The 18,527-nt window shown below is 35.5% G+C and overlaps 1 protein-coding gene across 1 annotated transcript; it reads right to left on the reverse strand.

Moving 5' to 3' along the window:
• Nucleotides 1-975: 975 nt before the first annotated feature.
• LOC121416116 (ephrin type-A receptor 2-like) lies at nucleotides 976-18,181 on the reverse strand. The gene is made up of 17 exons (XM_041609579.1): nucleotides 17,844-18,181; nucleotides 16,869-16,985; nucleotides 16,177-16,268; nucleotides 15,560-15,616; nucleotides 14,828-14,897; nucleotides 13,366-13,410; nucleotides 11,915-12,111; nucleotides 11,525-11,599; nucleotides 10,333-10,444; nucleotides 9,664-9,768; nucleotides 8,421-8,690; nucleotides 7,560-7,727; nucleotides 6,735-6,916; nucleotides 5,514-5,597; nucleotides 4,930-5,144; nucleotides 4,395-4,532; nucleotides 976-2,694 (listed from the first exon to the last, which is right to left on the reverse strand). The coding sequence occupies exons 1-17, from the start codon at nucleotides 17,986-17,988 to the stop codon at nucleotides 2,244-2,246; spliced, it is 2,523 nt and encodes an 840-aa protein (XP_041465513.1). The 5' UTR covers nucleotides 17,989-18,181; the 3' UTR covers nucleotides 976-2,243.
• Between the last annotated feature and the right edge of the window lie 346 nt (nucleotides 18,182-18,527).

Below are 18,527 nucleotides of genomic sequence, written 5' to 3' on the forward strand. Positions count from 1 at the left end.
TATCGCATCGGAGTCAAGAAAATAATCATAGGTGCGAGGAGAGCGTTTACGTGTGATGGAAAGTACAGCACATTTCTTGACATTAAATTTCATTTGCCATGTAGCAGACCAGGATGACAGCTGTAGTAGATCTTGCTGCAGGATGTGAAAGTCTTCATCAGTCACGATCTCTCTGTAGACGACACAGTCATCAGCAAACAGCCGAAGAGAGGATTTGATGTTATCTTGGATGTCGTTAATGAACAGAAGGAAGAGAGTCGGACCGATGACCGAGCCTTGGGGGACACCAGAGGAGACATCCCTCCATGAAGACTGTTTGCCGTTAACAACTACAGACTGCTTCCTGTCTGAAAGAAAAGCCATTATCCAGTTGAAAGTGTCACCTTTGATGCCGTAATGCTGGAGCTTGATGCCAAGACGTTCATGGGGCACTCTATCAAAGGCCTTTTGGAAGTCTAAGAAGATAGTATCAACTTGACTGCGTTTCTGTAAAATGAAAGACCAGTCATGAACGGCTAATGACAATTGGGTGGTAGTTGATAGCCCCTGGCGGAAGCCATGCTGGGCATCACTAAGAATCTCATTGGATGCAAGATGTTTGGAAACATGGCTGAGGACTATGTGCTCCATTATCTTACAGGCAATACAGGTGAGGGATATTGGCCGGTAGTTTGATGGGTCACTCTTGTCGCCCGACTTGTGAATTGGTGAAACGAGAGCCTTTTTCCATTGTGATGGTATAGTACCTGTATTATAACTTTGTTGAAATAAAAAGGCAAACACAGGGGCAATCTCACAGGCTATAAGCTTAAGAAGCTTGGGTGGGATTTCATCAGGCCCGCTAGCTTTGGACGGGTTGAGTTGCTTTAACTGCCATAAGACACCTATTTACAAAAATCGGGGTTTGCCTTGTAGTTTTAGTTTTTCATTCTCAATAATGGTTGTTTTCAGGGTTTATTAGTTCCAATACACTTGTACACATGTTTCATCTTCGTTTGAGATTTTTTTAATCGGCTGCTCACAAAGTTAAACAATACCTTGAAAACAATTTGTTAAATAATGTTTCAATGAATACCACTATCGGTACTATAATTGTCATTTTTATTATTTTTGCCATCATTTTTAATTGAATTGCTTCTATTAGTAGTATACGATATAGTAGCAGTAAAAGCTGTACAAGTAGTGTTATAAACATTGTTATTACAAGCCTTATTGGTAATGTTTTCATTATTTTGTTTCGTTTTATTTTTGTTATCAATATCATTATTATCATTATTAATGATAATGATAATATTCGTTATTATTATCATTTTTACAATTATTAGTATCATTATTATTATTATCACTATAAATATTAATGTCATGTTGTTACTTAAGTATCATGATCGGGCATCTATAACAAAATTCATTTCATGTGACATCGATACTTTTCAGAGCATATACATTGATATAATCTAAATATAAAGTGTAATAATGACGTTCAAAGTAGGACATGTAGAGACTTAGCAGAAAATATTTTAGTCGTGCGGTATTGTGACAAAATATTGAACTTTAGAGCTGCACGAAAGAGATCCGTTTTCCCACGTTTATTTTCCGTTGATATCCATACGAAATCTCAGTGGCAAATATAAAGTGTGAAATTTACTCATGCTAGAAATATAATTAGGTTTACTGTCTCCTGAATTGTTCATTGCCTAAATTATGATGAGTTGCCCTAGTTTGCAAGAAAGCAAGTAATATGTTATGAAAATAAGAAAATACTGAACTCATACCATAAATTGGAGAATGCAAAGGGACAAGTTTTATCTAAGCCCGCTGAAAATAATGAATGTAGTTTCACTCATTAATCTTAAGACAATCCTGGATGCCAAAGATGTGTCTAAACTATTCAAGCAAAATGTGATTGAAAATAAAGATACCAGCTGAGAGGAAACTTATTCTTTAACGTTACATTTGACAACCTTACAGCTAATACAGCACAAGATAAATACATTTGACAATTTTAATTTGGCGAGTAATTAATCGCTTCATATCAATTTTATTTCTTTGAGTAGGGTTTGCCACATTTGACAATGTTTTTAAAGTCAGGGCATCCGGGAATGGTTATATTCATCTTTTACAGTATGTAGTTCTTTGACAATTATTGAATCAAATTTTTAACCCAGCTACAGGTAAAATATAACATGTATAACGAAGATGATAACTTGACTGAACAACACAGGAAAGCTAATTTGGCTATCTTCTTACACTTTACCCGATACCACTTCAGTACCACCACAACCATGCTCTATCGGATCCAGTAAAATCCTACTGTCACGCTTGATCGATACCGAGCATTCCTCTTCCTCCATCAGAAATCCAGGATTTCTATGACCCATGGCCGTTTCCATGGATTTAGTATTCATAGCAACCGAATCTTTCATCTTCTTCGGATGACCCACCTCCTCCTCCTCCTCTGCCATTCTTTCACCAATCGCCGGCATGTTCATATCTTCCTCTGATAAGTTTCGGCCGACTGATTCCTTGTCGTCGAGTGATGGCGCTGTAGTGAAATTGAACTGCTGGACGTCATCGAGCTCCGCAGTGAGGTAGTCTGAATCGACGGCGAGCATGTCGTCCAGTCGCTTGAATATCGCGGTGAAGGTTGGACGCTCCGATGGACTGGCATGCCAACATGCCCTCATGATGTCATAGCTGATTTGATAATAGCAGAAAGAAGAAAGTGCAAAGATGATAATGACGATTGCCATTTTATCTGTTTCTGACAAATCTTAAGCAAGGATACTGACAAAGATTCCATGATAACAAGGGAAGGTTGGCACAAGAGATTTATCGGTTTTTATCTAATTTTTTAAGTGTTCGGTGCAAAATAAGGCGTACTTGTCATAAAAAACAAAATCGAATAAAAAAAGGAAAAGGAAAAGGAAAGCTAATGAGTAAAAAAAGTGGGTAACAATTTTACACACTATGAGGAATAAATTCTAAATAACGCAAAAACAGATAAGCTATCATTTCCTGAAATTCCCTTAATAGTGATTACCCAATGACGTGTTAAACCATTGACCTCTTGAGCCTCGTAGACCCTGATGTTAGCCTTTTAATATCTAGTTTTTAGTGAGACAAATGTCGCCAAATGGGTTCTTTTATGACACCATCCTAACGCTTACCCTGTTAATTCAAGGCCTATAATTATTTATTACAGATATACATGTATATATCAGATACCTCAATCGGTGAAGTTAAAATATGAATAGATTCAACTCTGTTTTTCCAGAAGATAATACTTTAGTCTGGTCTTATATATCCTGACCAATATTTTACTATCACAACTATCCTCTACATAATTTATCATTATTCGTTAGCTATAAGTACCCTTTAAAATTATTGGATGTGTATTTCATTGTTTCTCTTTTTTCCTCGACAATCACTCAGAAAAAAGTCTGCCCATATGAAACGAAAATTGTATCGTTAAACAAGTACAAAGCTACACTGCAACTATTTTCGAATATGAATAAGTATCCACAAGCTCATTTGAATGGAAATGTTTATCAGAAATATTTTCTTTGAAGATTTTTTCATTTTTTCATTCTAGAGTAAGGCTCAAAGTCCACAATGATATCTGAACTAGATTTCATTTTCTGGACAAAATAACAACAACGGTTTCCATGGGCAATGTTGCAGTAAGCAATCCAGGCTGAATTAATTAATGACGTAAAGCAATTGGTATAGATTGGATATAAGATTATATTCGATGCCATTTTCACGAATGACTCTATGACGTACTTTCGTCAGTATGTTTTATCAATATGATCAAAAGGTTTAAACGTTATTTCTCTATTGAAAATACCTTGAAGGTAGATAATATTTCCTCTAGAAAGACAAAAGCATTTTGCAGTGTATATATATATATATGTTATTCATCATATGAATATGAACGCGTTGTTTCATTTTTATTTGTAGACATCTTGATTTAGTTTCTTTTTACGCATGTATTTATAACATTTTTCCTTCATAAACCACTTTCTGAAGATGGTTTCAAATTAAAGATAAGACAAAAACAAGACTTTCCCGGAGTGATATATCCTTACGTTGAAACTTGTGTTTAAATCGCCATGTCGCCTCATGCACAGAATTTATTATGATTTTAAAGTGATAAAGCATGTGTTTTATGGATCTTGATTTCTTAATGCCTCGTGGTTTTATAAGGAATATGTGAGTAATTTTCTTGTCTGAGACGTTACACCATCAGGCCAGTATCGTGGGCTATTCAATACATCACAGTATACCATGCATGGGTGTCGATTTATTTTCCTTCTCCTGATCTTCCCTCTCCTAATTTTCGCATGTTCACAGTTATTTTGAAACAGTTAGGAACAGAGAGATGGAGAACTCACATGTCATCCGGACACTGATCAGGTTTGGGCATACGGTATCCTTCTTGTAGTTTTGTTATGATTTCTCTTCCATCCATTCCCGGGTAAGGTATGCCACCAAGGGTGTAGATTTCATACATCACGATTCCGAAAGACCATCTGCGATATTAAAAGAAATGGTGAAATCAAATGCGTTATTCAAAGGGAATCACTCCCCCTGTGTTCCGTGTTAGTATTATCTAAAAGGGTGCAAGATATATTCATTGAATTTATAACAGATATCAAATATAATGCATATGTATGTATGTATGTTAGGCATTAAAGTATAAAAGTCCGACAAAAGATGGAGATAGACGGTCAAATCTCATTTTTTTTTACTTTGCCATTCAGTATAATTTCTAGTTAAGTACAGGGTAAATCTTATTTCGGGCATAGTTGTGCATTGGTCATGTTGGTACTTGGTTCTCCTTCCGAATTGAAAAGCATGATCCAATAAATAAAACCCTTATGGAATTTGAAACGAGAACTATAAAATATTTATGTTCCATAAACTCACACATCGCTCTGTATGGTGCATCTTCCAATGGTATTCGTCTCAAGACTAACCCACTTGACTGGTCTTTTCTTGTCTGGAGCGAGTCGTTTGTAGCCACTCTGATAGATGTCATCAGCCAGACCGAAATCCGATATCTTCACTTCTAACCCTTCTCCAACTAACACATTACGAGCGGCTAGATCACCATGGTAATAGCGAGTTTTGAAGATGTATTCCTGGAAAGAATGCAGATGATGTATGGAAAGGATAATAATAAAATTTTGATTTCATGTATGAGGCCGAGGTAAACGTAAGTTGCAGTTTTCCAGATAGGTGACAGACTTTAGAAAATAAATTAATGTGTCTGTATAAGATTAATTTTAATTTGTTGTCTGCTATATAATGTATTGTATGTTTTCGAACTAAAGGATATCCATATGTTACATACATTCTGTTCACAAAAGAATGTTTTGTTTAAATACCCTTTTCATTAAAGTATCTTTTTTTTCCATTTCAAAAGATCTATGTTGAAGTAAACCATGTATTGATTAACTGAAAAGGTCGTTGACAGGAGACGTACAAGACAAATGATATCAGAGACATACCATTCCACGAGAGATCTGCCGACAGATCTGGAGCTGGTTGGCCTGCGTAAGGTCGAAGATGCTGTCTTGTCTCCTGTACTTGTCCTAATAAAGGAGAAATATCCCAAATCAAAATGAATCATATATAACATGTCGATATTTGATGTCATTTGATTTACAGGTAATAATCTTCAAATACGAGGTGCGACACGAAAAGATGTTCAATATCGATAATATCCCCGCTTGGATGACTGCCCAGGCAGTGGTGTACCTAGGATTTTCCAAGGGGGGGGGGGGCAAATTCGTCCGCCAAAAATTTAGCAAGCAAAAAAAAATTTAAAAATCAATTTCAAAGGGGGGGCACGGATACGTCGCTTGCATGGGTTGTGACTCGTCAGGGGGCAGTCTGCCCCCCCCCCCGTAGGTACAATGTACGCTAATGTGCCCAGGTCAATCTTTACGAAGACGCAATCACCTCCCACGATATGTCATTTGTATCTGAAATCCAATAACATCGTCCATGGCAGCCACATAAGCTATCATCATCTCTCCCTTAATGGCATCTACCACCAATACAATCACGAATCCTCTAACATCAGTCCACCAAAATAACCATATGACGCAGCAACAGTGTAAACACACTATGCCCTTCCTCTGACCGCTGTACAGTAATTTAATGCCGTACATTAATTTTGTAACTACAATTGTGATCACTGTATACAACATCAGAAATAAGATCAGGTGGTTGTTTCATAAAGCTGTTCGTAAAGTTACGAATGACTTTACGCACGACTGGAACATTTTCTCAGGTCATATCTCAATTTACATAGGGATATCACATAGCACAAGAAGGGATCACCAGTCGTGCGTAAAGTCATTCGTATCTTACGAACAGCTTTATGAAACACCCACCAGGAACACCACAGCTTTCAAGCACATCCAATTATACTTCAGTATTTTCATCACCGCCAAAAGAGTACCACAAACATTTATAAACAAAAAAAGGGGGAATGATATCCTTCAAATCTGTAGCAATGAAATGTAAAATATGCATAATGTTCAATGAAGCTCTTTTAATCATCAAGCCTCTGAAAAAGGGGGAGAATGTGTGAAGCAGCAGGAAAATTAGGACGACGAAATCATCATATACATGGCTAGCCCATCTTCTAACCTTCTCATATTTCTAACTAACTGTTTAAGAAAGACTGCTAAGGAATGTTATATGTGATTTGCTGGACTCACCTCCCTACATTTCCAAAGGAAGTGGAGTAGATCCCCATACTTCATGTATTCTGTAATGAGATAGTTAGGTTCTTGTGTTGTACAGCATCCTATTATCTGCAGGATGTTAGGATGTGAACCAAGATCTATCATCAGCTTAATCTCATTTAAGAAGTCCTCTTCCATAGCTGGTGTGGCGTTAACTATTCAAGAAACAAATAACAAAATATACTCACAAAAAAAAGAAATATAATTTATCAATGATCAAAACATGAAAAAAAATTGCTTGAACTCAAGGATATTTTTACAAAGCGAAAATGTTCATGTTCCACAATAAAGTTAGGTTGTATTTCTTCTTTTTTCCAATATTTGATTCATTTTTTTTCAATTAAGGTATTTTTTTTATTCTATTATTATTATTATCATTATTATCATTATTATGTTTGGGGCGTTACTTGGATTCGTTGATGTATTTTTTAAGGAAATTATATTTCGATCTCCGTCACATGCCCACACGTACGCACACGTATCCTGACACACACACATACATAAAAATCCACAGCAAATTCCCTTTCAAATTACTCAAACAATTTGAACTGTGGTGCAAAAAACAACGTTATCATAGTCAACTGATTTATTCTGTATATATTTTAAACTTACCTTACAAATAGCAGGTGTCTCGTCAATGGTTGGTTTTGGTTCATTCGTTTCGGCGCCATCTATGTTCACTGACGATAATGTGTATATCTTCGTAGAGTGAATGATGCGTTCCAAATTAGTTGTGTGGCATTTTGCAACGTTACAGTTTTAGGTATATGAGCAAATGATATGGTTTTTAATACTAACCTCTCAAACTCTTAACAGCTACTGGAACGTATTCCTTGGTTCCATATAGACCGAATGCATAACCTTTGTATACGATTCCAAATTGACCGGCACCCAATTCCTTCTCAATCTTCAGAAGAGATCTGTCAAATTCTTTGCCTTCAAATGCAGGGTCCTTAGGACGGAAATCTGAAAGCGATATACAATTTTAGAAAAAAAAAAATTGATTATAAACTGTGTGATCTGAGGGTAAAAAGTAAATTGTTATATATTTGGGTTCGTAGCCAACAGGTGAGAGATCAGCAACATGAGCGGTCAAGCATTCTACTCTATATGAAGATATAACTTACTTCACATTAAACAACGTTATTCTTTTGTATTTATAATTTGTCTTTGTATTTTTGACATATTTCGTATTATTTCATGCTTGGTGGTAAATTCTCGCGTTCATGAAAAAAGAAGAATTCAGGAAATAATCGTGACATTACAGAGAATCGCATTTGGCACACGGTTATCACCTTGATGATGATGATCATTAACTGCTGGGTGATCTGGTTTAGTGATTTTATACTTCGTTTTTCCCAAAATATTTTTTCTTCAAATTTGTTTTGGGTTTATTCATCTATTATTTTTGTTTGGGGTTGGCTGCATGAATCGCATTGACACGAGATAGTAGTTGTTTTCGTTCTCGGCATGCTTAAACCACATAGGGTACATATTCACGAATCCCTCTAGTAGAATTTCTTTCTTTCTTTACTTTTGTAAGAATTTATTCAGAACATTTGAGATTAATGAAAGGGACAATCTACCCCGTTATCATTGAAGTCTATGGATGCGTATAGCATACTAAACATCATTTACATCTTTCTGATATGAGCATACCTACAGATGGCCGTTTCACTGTAGGTGTGGGTGGCTTCTCTGCGCTGCCATTTTCAAGGTAGCGAATGAAGAGTGTCTCGTCGCTGGATTTGGAACGTCGCCGTCGAAAACGAATCAAGATGCCGGCGATACAACAGGTGAGGACGATCGCTGGCACACCTGAATAGAGCAATACCTTGGTCCACTCACTCTGACCTTGGTTCGGAGGTACAGGACTAGACGCTGGGAAATCGGTCGCAGGTAAGGTGTCAGGTATAGAATGAACAGTATCTGTCGGGGGGATGGGGACTGTATAAAATCACTTTTGAAGAATAATTTATTTGATTATAAGAATTCACAATAAAAGACTACGATCAATAGAAGTAGGTGGTAGTAGTAGTAGTAGTATAGTCGTAGTAGTAGTATAGTAGTAGTAGTAGTAGTAGCAGTAGTAGTAGTAGTAGTAGTAGTAGTAGTAGTAGTAGTAGAAGTAGTAAAAGTTGTAGTAGTAGTAGTAGTAGTAGTAGTATTGTAGTAGTAGTAGTATAGTAGTAGTAGTAGTAGTAGTAGTAGTAGTAGTAGTAGTAGTAGTAGTAGTAGTAGTAGTAGTAGTAGTAGTAGTAGTAGTAGTAGTAGTAGTAGTAGTAGTAGTAGTAGTAGTAGTAGTAGTAGAATAGTAGTACGAGTGAAAGAGGATAGGCAGCGATCCGTGGGTTAGGGGTGGTATAGTACCTCGCTCTACACTGTTTAAGCACTTAACAGTTATATTTTGACTTAATAAAAATGCCGCCTTACAAACGTGTTCAGTGCCCCTTTATCTCAAAAGTGCCCGTTTAGCTATTGTTCCCTTGTGCATACAATGGCGTCGAGGAGGCAAAACAAATGGCCCTTCTACATCTGTTTCCGATAGTTCCATGCATGTTCGCGTTCTTTTCAAGCGATAACAAGTGTCTTTCGTGAGGGAATTTCCCGACGATCATTTTCAATTCAATACACATATTCATTTTAAAGGGAAGACCTTTCTATGCCTTGAAAACACACTGCACAAAATTAAGAGTTGTAATAAGCACGAGAATGGGGCGCAAAGCAGGGCCGCAAATGGGCCTCAACTTACATTAACGTGATGTGACAGTGAAAATATATGTATTCAATTTCCCTTTTTCGTCTTTGCCCCCCCCCCACTTATATTTATTCTAGGTATAGACAAAGAGGAGAATCTTCACCCCGTAAACCTGTGGAGTTACAAACACATTACATTACCTACCTGACACCTGATTAATCTGACTGTATGTTTGTGGGGTTGATGACGTCACAACGGGTATATGACGTCTTCTCACCTCAATTTCCACTATCTCAGAGTCTCCGATCTCTAAAGTGAAAATTGTATTGAATCGAATTGGAAAATCATTGGAAAAATGTATGCTTGTTATAAAGGTTTGGATTATATTTCAATTGGTCTATTAGTCTGTTATTGCAGAATAAGAAACATTACTGTCTAAATACTAGCTTAATTTCATTTTCAAGTAACACAGTGTACAATGTAAAACAATGAAAAGCACTGAACTTACAACGGTTTTAGAATTAAAAACATTTAAGTACTTACTCCTGTGGTAAACCCATCGCTCCTTTTTTAATTGATGGCATTTTTAAATAATGGTCAAATTACTTGCAACATAAAAATAAAAATGATTCATTTTGGTAGTATTCATAATATCATTAAGGTTGTTTGAAGAAGCACATGCAATTTAGATATGGTCACTTTGGACCCCCCCCCCCCTCCCTCTCTCTCTCTCTTGTCCCATAAATCGGAAAGCCATTACATATTATTCAACATCTCTACACGGATGTTCATTGCATGAGGTCTCCGGTTTTACCCTCAGCAGATAGCGGATAACAGATAACTGAAAACTAACTATCGGATGTTGGGGCTTACCGAGTGGAGGAGCAGATGTGACATACGTTGTTGGTGTTGAGGTAAAGTTTAGACGATATGCTGGTCCAGAAATACTCCCAAACTTGCCATCTTGGGCGACGTACGCAGTAACCTACATTTGATAAAAAGAAACCATATTTTGAAATAAATTGGTACTGGATTCAACACAAGAGAAAATTAATCAATTACTTAGTTGGAAAATACAATTACCATTGGCATTACCTACATAATAATATATTAGTATGAAGAGTATTATGTTACGGGTCGAGAGACATTACTTCTATTCATGGTGTACAATCAATATCATTAGATAATTTTTCTTACCGACGTACTGAAGAGTCAAAAGACTAACCGCCCTTTCACACGGAAAAAATCGTAATTTGAATGATGATTCCACAAAAAATAAGGCTAATTAAGAATTTTAGCACGTGTGAAACCAAACAAGAATTACAAACGCTAATCACAAATACGAATTCAAATTCTATTCCATAGATGAATTCCAGTTAAGTTTCACTCAAATTACGGTACGAATTTTACGTGTGAACAGGTTGACCTCCAAAACATCTCTTGAGGGGCCGAGCTTACGTGTCCTTTCAAGCACGTCCGTAGATAATACAATTGTCATGCACTCATTCTATCATTGCATTGCTTTAATTGACAAGTCACCAAGGACACATACCACCTCCGTTCGGGAATTCGAATTCAAATCACAGTTTTTGAATGAGCGTGTGAAAGGTCCGATGATTCTAAAGACGAATTGCAATGATCAGTGCAATGATTACTCGAGATTCACGTGTGAAGAAGGTCCGAAGTGTATTTAAAACGCCCTTTTTAAAGAACAAAGAACAGCTATAAACTTTTGTCGAAAACTGGTAAACTGGAAAAGCAGTTTCGTTCTCTGTTTCGACCTGATTTATTTCACCAATTTTCGACAGAGTCTTATTTGTTGTTATCAGTCATCTCATTGTGATTTTGTATTCGTACGCTATAAGCACCCCCCCCCCCCTCCCCCACTTGCAAAACCGTACTGCGGCCTCTGTATCTATAGACCTTAAAGTTCCCTTAACTTTTATCGGATTTTCCTCCCAAAAATAATCTAGCCAAAATTCTTTACCTTGACATTATTGTTTAAATGGTCAACTTTCTAATACTACTTTTATTTAATCATAATGTAACAATAAGATAAGCTCACCATGAGGCTATTTTCGATACCCTCTGTGATATTGGGGATGTTCCTGAAGAATGTTACATCTGGACCATCAGCATGCTTATATAACAAAACAAAAAGAAAATAAAAAGTTAGGGAACAAATATTACAGACTCCGTTCATCTTGTTTGCTAAAAATTATTTTTCTTATCGCTCCAGTTTTATGGAGTTTATATTTTATGGTTATGAATAAATAGTAAAATCGAATGATACCTCGCACTAAAGAGAACATACTTGCTAATGTGATCCAAAGCAAATTATTGGGATCCCACAATTGTTAATCAAAAATCGAATTGATTAATTTTGAATGCTGAATAGATTTTAAAGTATGTTTTTCCCGGCCAACCTAAACTAGAGATGATTCAAAATGCTCACTTCTTCGTTGACTCGCAGAAGTTTCGTAAACACCATGCCTTTCGCGTTCCATATATTGAGAGAAAATAATGTGAGAAGGCCGTTGATCTGCACTGGACGACGCCATGTCACATAGATGGTCACCGTAGGGTTAGGGCTCTGATACTTTATGATATCGTCTATCTGCACGGCTACTGGTACACCGATCGTTGCTATGTCTGATTGGTTAGAGGAAGGTCCGAATGTGTGGCATGGGATAGGACAGTAAAAGTATAAATGCGAGAAAAAAGAAAAAGACATAAACACGGGAAATGCTCTTTGAATAAGTGAACACACTGCAAAAACTCCAGTGTTGATTTAACACCAGCCGGAAATTCCACACCAGAGAAGTATTGAAACAACACCAATTTGGAATCAAACCCATGCTGTTTTAAAACTAATTGTTGTATAAGCACCTATCTGGTGTTGAACTAATAACAAAAACGGTGTTGTTTAACACTTCTTTTTACACTGCAGTGTTTCATAGAGAAACCATGATATTAACACAGTGCAGAGTGGTATAGGGTCTTACCATCATTTTAATATGGTAAAACTGTATACAACACTGTACATGTGTTTCAGATTTAGTTTCAATATGACGTGTGGGAACACTGGTGCATTGTTCCGATGAAACTATCTCTGCTAAACCCGCTATTATTGCCTTAATTTTGTAACGACAAAAGCAATTGTTTTGTACCGCCGAGGCGCGCTGATCATTCATGATTTGTTATATGCAGGAGAGTGTCGCACACAGAGTTTTATTTTCGTTTTATCAAGCCTATATGTAATAGACCAGTTCGTAGTTACTTCATGGGCAATTTTGGTCAAATGACCTTTCATTTCTTTCATCATGATAGGCAGATTTCAAAGCAAGATATTACGTAAGCTTGCCCTACATAGCAGGATGGAGAAATTGAATAGACCAGGTGACTAGAATAGCGCACCAATGAACACTCAATGAAGGTAATTCTTGTCTTCCTACTTTGAATGCATATCTTACCATGTTGCACAATGTACTTGACAAACTGTGACATACCAGTCGTTCGTGGAAGCATTGTTGTTTTTTGTAGATGTAAATGAAAACGACAATTCAAAAGAATATATGAATAATCAAGACATCAAATGTGGTGCTAATCTCATTACATTTTAAAGCACCATGTCACTTTAGTACAAATGACCTTCTACTGATCATGCGTAGAATCTTTTGATCACGCGCAGAAAGGAACTACGAACTGGCTTATTGTTCATTAACGGGGAACAATTTAATAAATATTGCTGAACCGAGTATATGAAATAAGTTTCTGACATACCCTAAGAACGGTAAGGTGAGGGAAAGATTGCAGATATAGAATATAATTATATTGCTTCAAGTGATAAAATAAACCATAGGAATCCCGATAAAGAAGACGTTGAGAATAAGCATCTATAATTACCTTTTGACGCGCAGTAGTCCAGATCAGACGTCTCTACGTAACAATCTGTGTAGTGATTAGAATTACAATATGAATATTGATGATTTATTTCTAGCTACCCTTTTTGTAAACTTATTGATACAATAGTCTACTGTTTGATCCTACATGTATATCATTTTTTTCATAATTCACGCCTAATCATACTACTTCTTTTCATATATGTCTGTTTATACTTGTCATGTGTTAATATATGTCCACATCAGATAAGTATTGAAAAACGCCAGTTTTGGAATCAAACCAATGTTGTTTTGATACTAATTAGTGTTATATACAACACTTACCTGGTGTTAGACCAAAACCAAACTGGTGTTGGTTCACACTTCTCTGTTGTGGACATAATGTAGATTCCGGGCTGGTGTTAAATCAACACCGGAGCTTTTGCAGTGTATATGTATGTATGTACGTATGGTTGTGCGTGTGTATGTACCTATGTATGCGTGTATGTGTGTATGTATTTATGTATATATTCATCATGGTAATGAAATATATTGTTGAAAATTAGATTACTTGATTACAAGAATGGCAATGATCAGCATTAAAAAACACTATATCACGAATGCAAATCCCCAAACTTACAAAACACAAAAGCGCACACACGCACCATAGCACACACATTCAAGACCACAAACCACCAATCGCCCAACACATCCCACTAAGCCGTCGCTATCACGCACATAATGATCGGTGGAGCTTAAAGGCCAAGTCCACCCCCAAAAAAAATTGATATGAATAATAAGAGAAAAATCAAACAAGCATAACACTGAAAGTTTCATTAAAATCGGATGTACTGTAAAGAAAGCCATGACACTTTAAAGTTTCGCTCATTTAAAAAAAACATATGCACAGATCAGTGATATTAAATGAGAGAGTCAATGACGTCCTTCAATCATTATTCATTTTTTTTTTCTTTTGAATTATGAAATATTTCACTTTTTACAGATTTACCAATGAGGATCGTCTTGTTTGAACCACAAAATAATACATACACATGTTTAGGAAGGAAAATAACTTCGTTTCACTTGATTATGAGCATGATGAAGGGAAAATTAGAATATTTCATATTCCATGTAATGCAATACAAGATAAATAATGAGTGGATGATTTCATCAGTTTCCTCTTTTGCATACTGATCTGGATGTGAATATAACTATTTTGTGAAATTAAGTGAAACTTTAAGGTGCCGTAACTTCCTTATTTCATTCCGGTTTTGATGGAATTTTCAGTTCGGTGTAATTCTTCTTTGACTTTTCTCTCTTTATTCCAACCAACTGCGGGTAACTCGCTCTTTAAACACAGAAAAGTGACAATTACCAGTCGTTTCTTGGGTTGAGAGGTTTATGATTATAGGAAGGACTTTTAATATTGATTGATAAAGATCGATTAAAAAGCAGGATGTTTATCTGTGACTGGTGTTCTTACATACCCGGTGCTGCTGATGATAATTCCTCCGCGGGCTGAGAAACGCCGTGAGAGGTCGAATCGTAGAGACCAATCTAAATCGATCGAAAAAAAATATATTGTCATGTTTGCTCTACGAGTTTTTTGTTATTTAAAGGAGACAAATATTGTTGGACAGGGAGACATCGGCCTTTCATATGAAGGTCTAGATAATTTAGGGATGTTTTCTCCATTTTTAAGAGGGTGTAACAACTTGAAAAAGAAACTAGCAGGAAGGAGCAAGATTATTGCAACATAAGGTATGCAATAAACTAGAAGGAAAATGAGAGAAAACGTCACTATTTGTGACATTACTGAAATATCTTAATTTATGTAGTATTGAGGGATTTTCAGCATGTTCAGGGGAGCTGGCTCTTTCCCCAATCATTACGCAAATCATGTTTGAAGCCAGTAACTTGCTTTAACTAGATAATGACATCGTTTGGGGATTTTAATTATTTGGAAATTCGGTGATTTTTTTATTTCATTACTATCACAATTCTAAAAGAATGTGGAGCGCGCCGATCTTGCGTGGCTTGTGTGGTCTTCAAAATATGAAAACCGTTAAAACATAAGACTCCTATGATTTAGGATTGTGATGTTACAGAATAATCCTATGTTCGTGTTAATTTCTATTTTTATTTGTATTAAAATGCCAACTAAACAAAATAATTAACAATCAAGTAGTTTCATACAATGAGAACATGAAGAAACTTACCTGGAATACATATGTAGAGCCATGTTGAAGATTATTGAACACTGCAAACGTATCTATCTATATCCACATGCATAGAAAATAATAATTATTAAACAATCATCTCTTTAAGATAGGCTCATAATTACGTGTGCATTGGGGGTTTTTCGTTTTCAAACACAGCACTTTCACCGAGACATCTAAAAGGAAGTATGGGTCGTTTGGGTTAATATGATACACACATGCTGTTGTTAAAAAAAATGTTTCTTCTACAGGTAAGCTTCATTCTGTCGGTCATGAAAATGGTTATTTTACCAATCCTTTTAAGAATGTCTCATCGTTGTCAACAGAGAAACATTAAGAATGTTCAAGAATTTATATTTAATTTGCTAAAATATCACTGCAAGAACAGCACGTATTCTCTGATTCAAGATAATATTCGGGGTATGTTTTTGTTTCAAATGCTCTTAAACCGTATAAGCGTGCCATTGGAAGAAAACGAAACACATCGTTCATAAAAGACACAACTGAAAGCAACTGTTGATACGGCTCATTAGATTTTGTATTATCTGTTACAATAGTTTCAGGGGGTGGGGCACTTATCCCTTGCATCCCCCACCAACCTGTGTATTCATACTTACCACATATTGGTTGGAACCGTCCTCACAATCTAATCTGGAAGAATAAAATTCCCCATCTGCCTTGACCATTCTAACCATAAATTTGTCATATCCTATTAAATGATAAAAACATATTTTCACTGGATCTTTTTCAACATTTTTATACACAGCAATTAAGCAGAAAGTAAAGAAGAAATCAGCTTTCCTCGAAATGATAGGTACATAATAAATTCCCTTTTTAAAATCTGATGAAAGTTACATACATAGGAAAAAATGTGGAATAAAATAATACGAACCGTCATAAAATGTAACGAGAGGAAACGTAGAATTCATTTTTCTTGAATTTCAACATTCTCAAAATGTTTGAACATGGTGTTTATTCACGTACTTGAAATTGAAGCTTGAGACTATCATGTACATTAGTGTATATACTTGTTAAAGGCTTGCAAAACGAAAGAATACATCGAAAATTTATTTACAGCAAAGAAAACCCATACGTTCGAATCGTTTTGAGAGCATGGTAAACATGGTAAACATGTATATATAAATGAACATTACTATGAATAGAAATTAATTCAGATAAAAAGTAACTATTCATTTTTTAGTATGATAAATTTCCCAATTCTAACTGGGCTTCCTCGTTATTTATTTTTTTATTCAGCCCATATGTAATTGTGTATATAAAACTCATTTAAAGAATATAAATATCTTACCTGTTCCATGTGGATGGTCCCAACTAAAGTTGGCTCTAAGATTGTAAGAAATTTTGTCATCTGAATTTACGGTCACCGTCTCAAAGTGCACCTTCAAAGAGCTTTCCGAAATTTCCGCTATAAAGAAATAGAATACATTACATGCCCATGAAACATGGAAATGTTAGCACATTTAGGGGGAGTATTTAAGAAATTCCCATGATTTCGCCATCCCCTCCCCCCCCAAAAAAAAAATATATATATATATATACATATATATGTATATATGTGTATACACATAATTTGAATGAATATAAATGATTAATTAAAAAACAATAATAATAATTGGCGAAATAAATTGAACACTAAATTCCATTAAAAAAAACTTCTTTAATCAAAGCGTTAATTAATGTTGTATTTGTATATATATATATATATATATATATATATATATATATATATATATATATTGTATGAAATAAAAGAATAGTAAACGAAAAATAATACTTTCCTTAAAATGTCAGTGGTATTAATGTCACACAGTCATAATTGCCATTTTCTTTGAAGCATGAATATTTACCTTTGTACAAGTCATCACCCATCTTCCTTGCGTAACAAAAACAAGTTATATAGGTTGGTGAAACTCCACAATTTAATGTCATTTTACTCTGGCTGCAATGGGTTTAACTTTTTTTCAGAAAGACTCAACGTAGAATTGATTGGGGTCGAAATAATTTTCAATTATCAAGAAGATGTGCGAGCGATGCGACTGAGCGTAGGTTATCTCATTCTCAGAATTTTAAATTTGAATGGAATGCAAAAAAATATTAATTACTTCGACAATAGTATCAGTTACATTTTTGATAGGTGGGGTTTACCCCCGTAACCCCCCCCCCCCCCCGCGTATAATTACGCATGTATCAAAAGCTCTCTTTTTGTCTTAATATCACAATCAATCACAATCAAAGATACAGAATAGGTTATAAGCAAACTCACCAAACGGAAAGATGGTATTGCATTTCTGACAATCGATGCGCACTGGACTTAGAAGAAGAATGAATAAATATACCCATGTAAACATTAAAATCGCCATACCATTTAAAATGTATCTCGAAAGAAATTCAAGTGCGCATAATGACATGTCTTGGTTACGTACAAGGAGTACTAGGAAAGAAATGTTTTAAAATCGCTCTTTGAAATCTGAATCACGACGATTGCGTTCCTGCACTTCCATCATATCCAAATGCAAACAAAATTTTACTGCTGTAAATCTTAAAATCGATCGACGCGCCGCAACTTCTCCCCATCCTTTGATTGATTCGTTGGATGTATTTGAAAGTGATTTTTTTTCTGTATCTCATGACGTATGCGTATTTCATGATATATTATCTCATCCTTGTTAATGAATTACGTTCTAAACACTTTCTCGGTTGTTTATACAATAAACTGGTCATTTAAATCAGATTTACTCCATTTCAATTTATAAATAGAGAGATCATAGGGTATATGTCTATATTAATAATGTTTATTTGGTTCAAAGCTTCCGTCACTTAAATTGTCCTTGAGCAATGACTATATCACGCATTTTCTTCATAACAGATTTTTCTGTGTTAGATTGTTTATTTTTAATAAACAAATGTGTGATACGTAATAATCACATTAAGATCATTTCCGGGTGGG

This window comes from Lytechinus variegatus, chromosome 5 (assembly GCF_018143015.1).
Source record: "Lytechinus variegatus isolate NC3 chromosome 5, Lvar_3.0, whole genome shotgun sequence".
NCBI lineage: Eukaryota > Metazoa > Echinodermata > Echinoidea > Temnopleuroida > Toxopneustidae > Lytechinus > Lytechinus variegatus.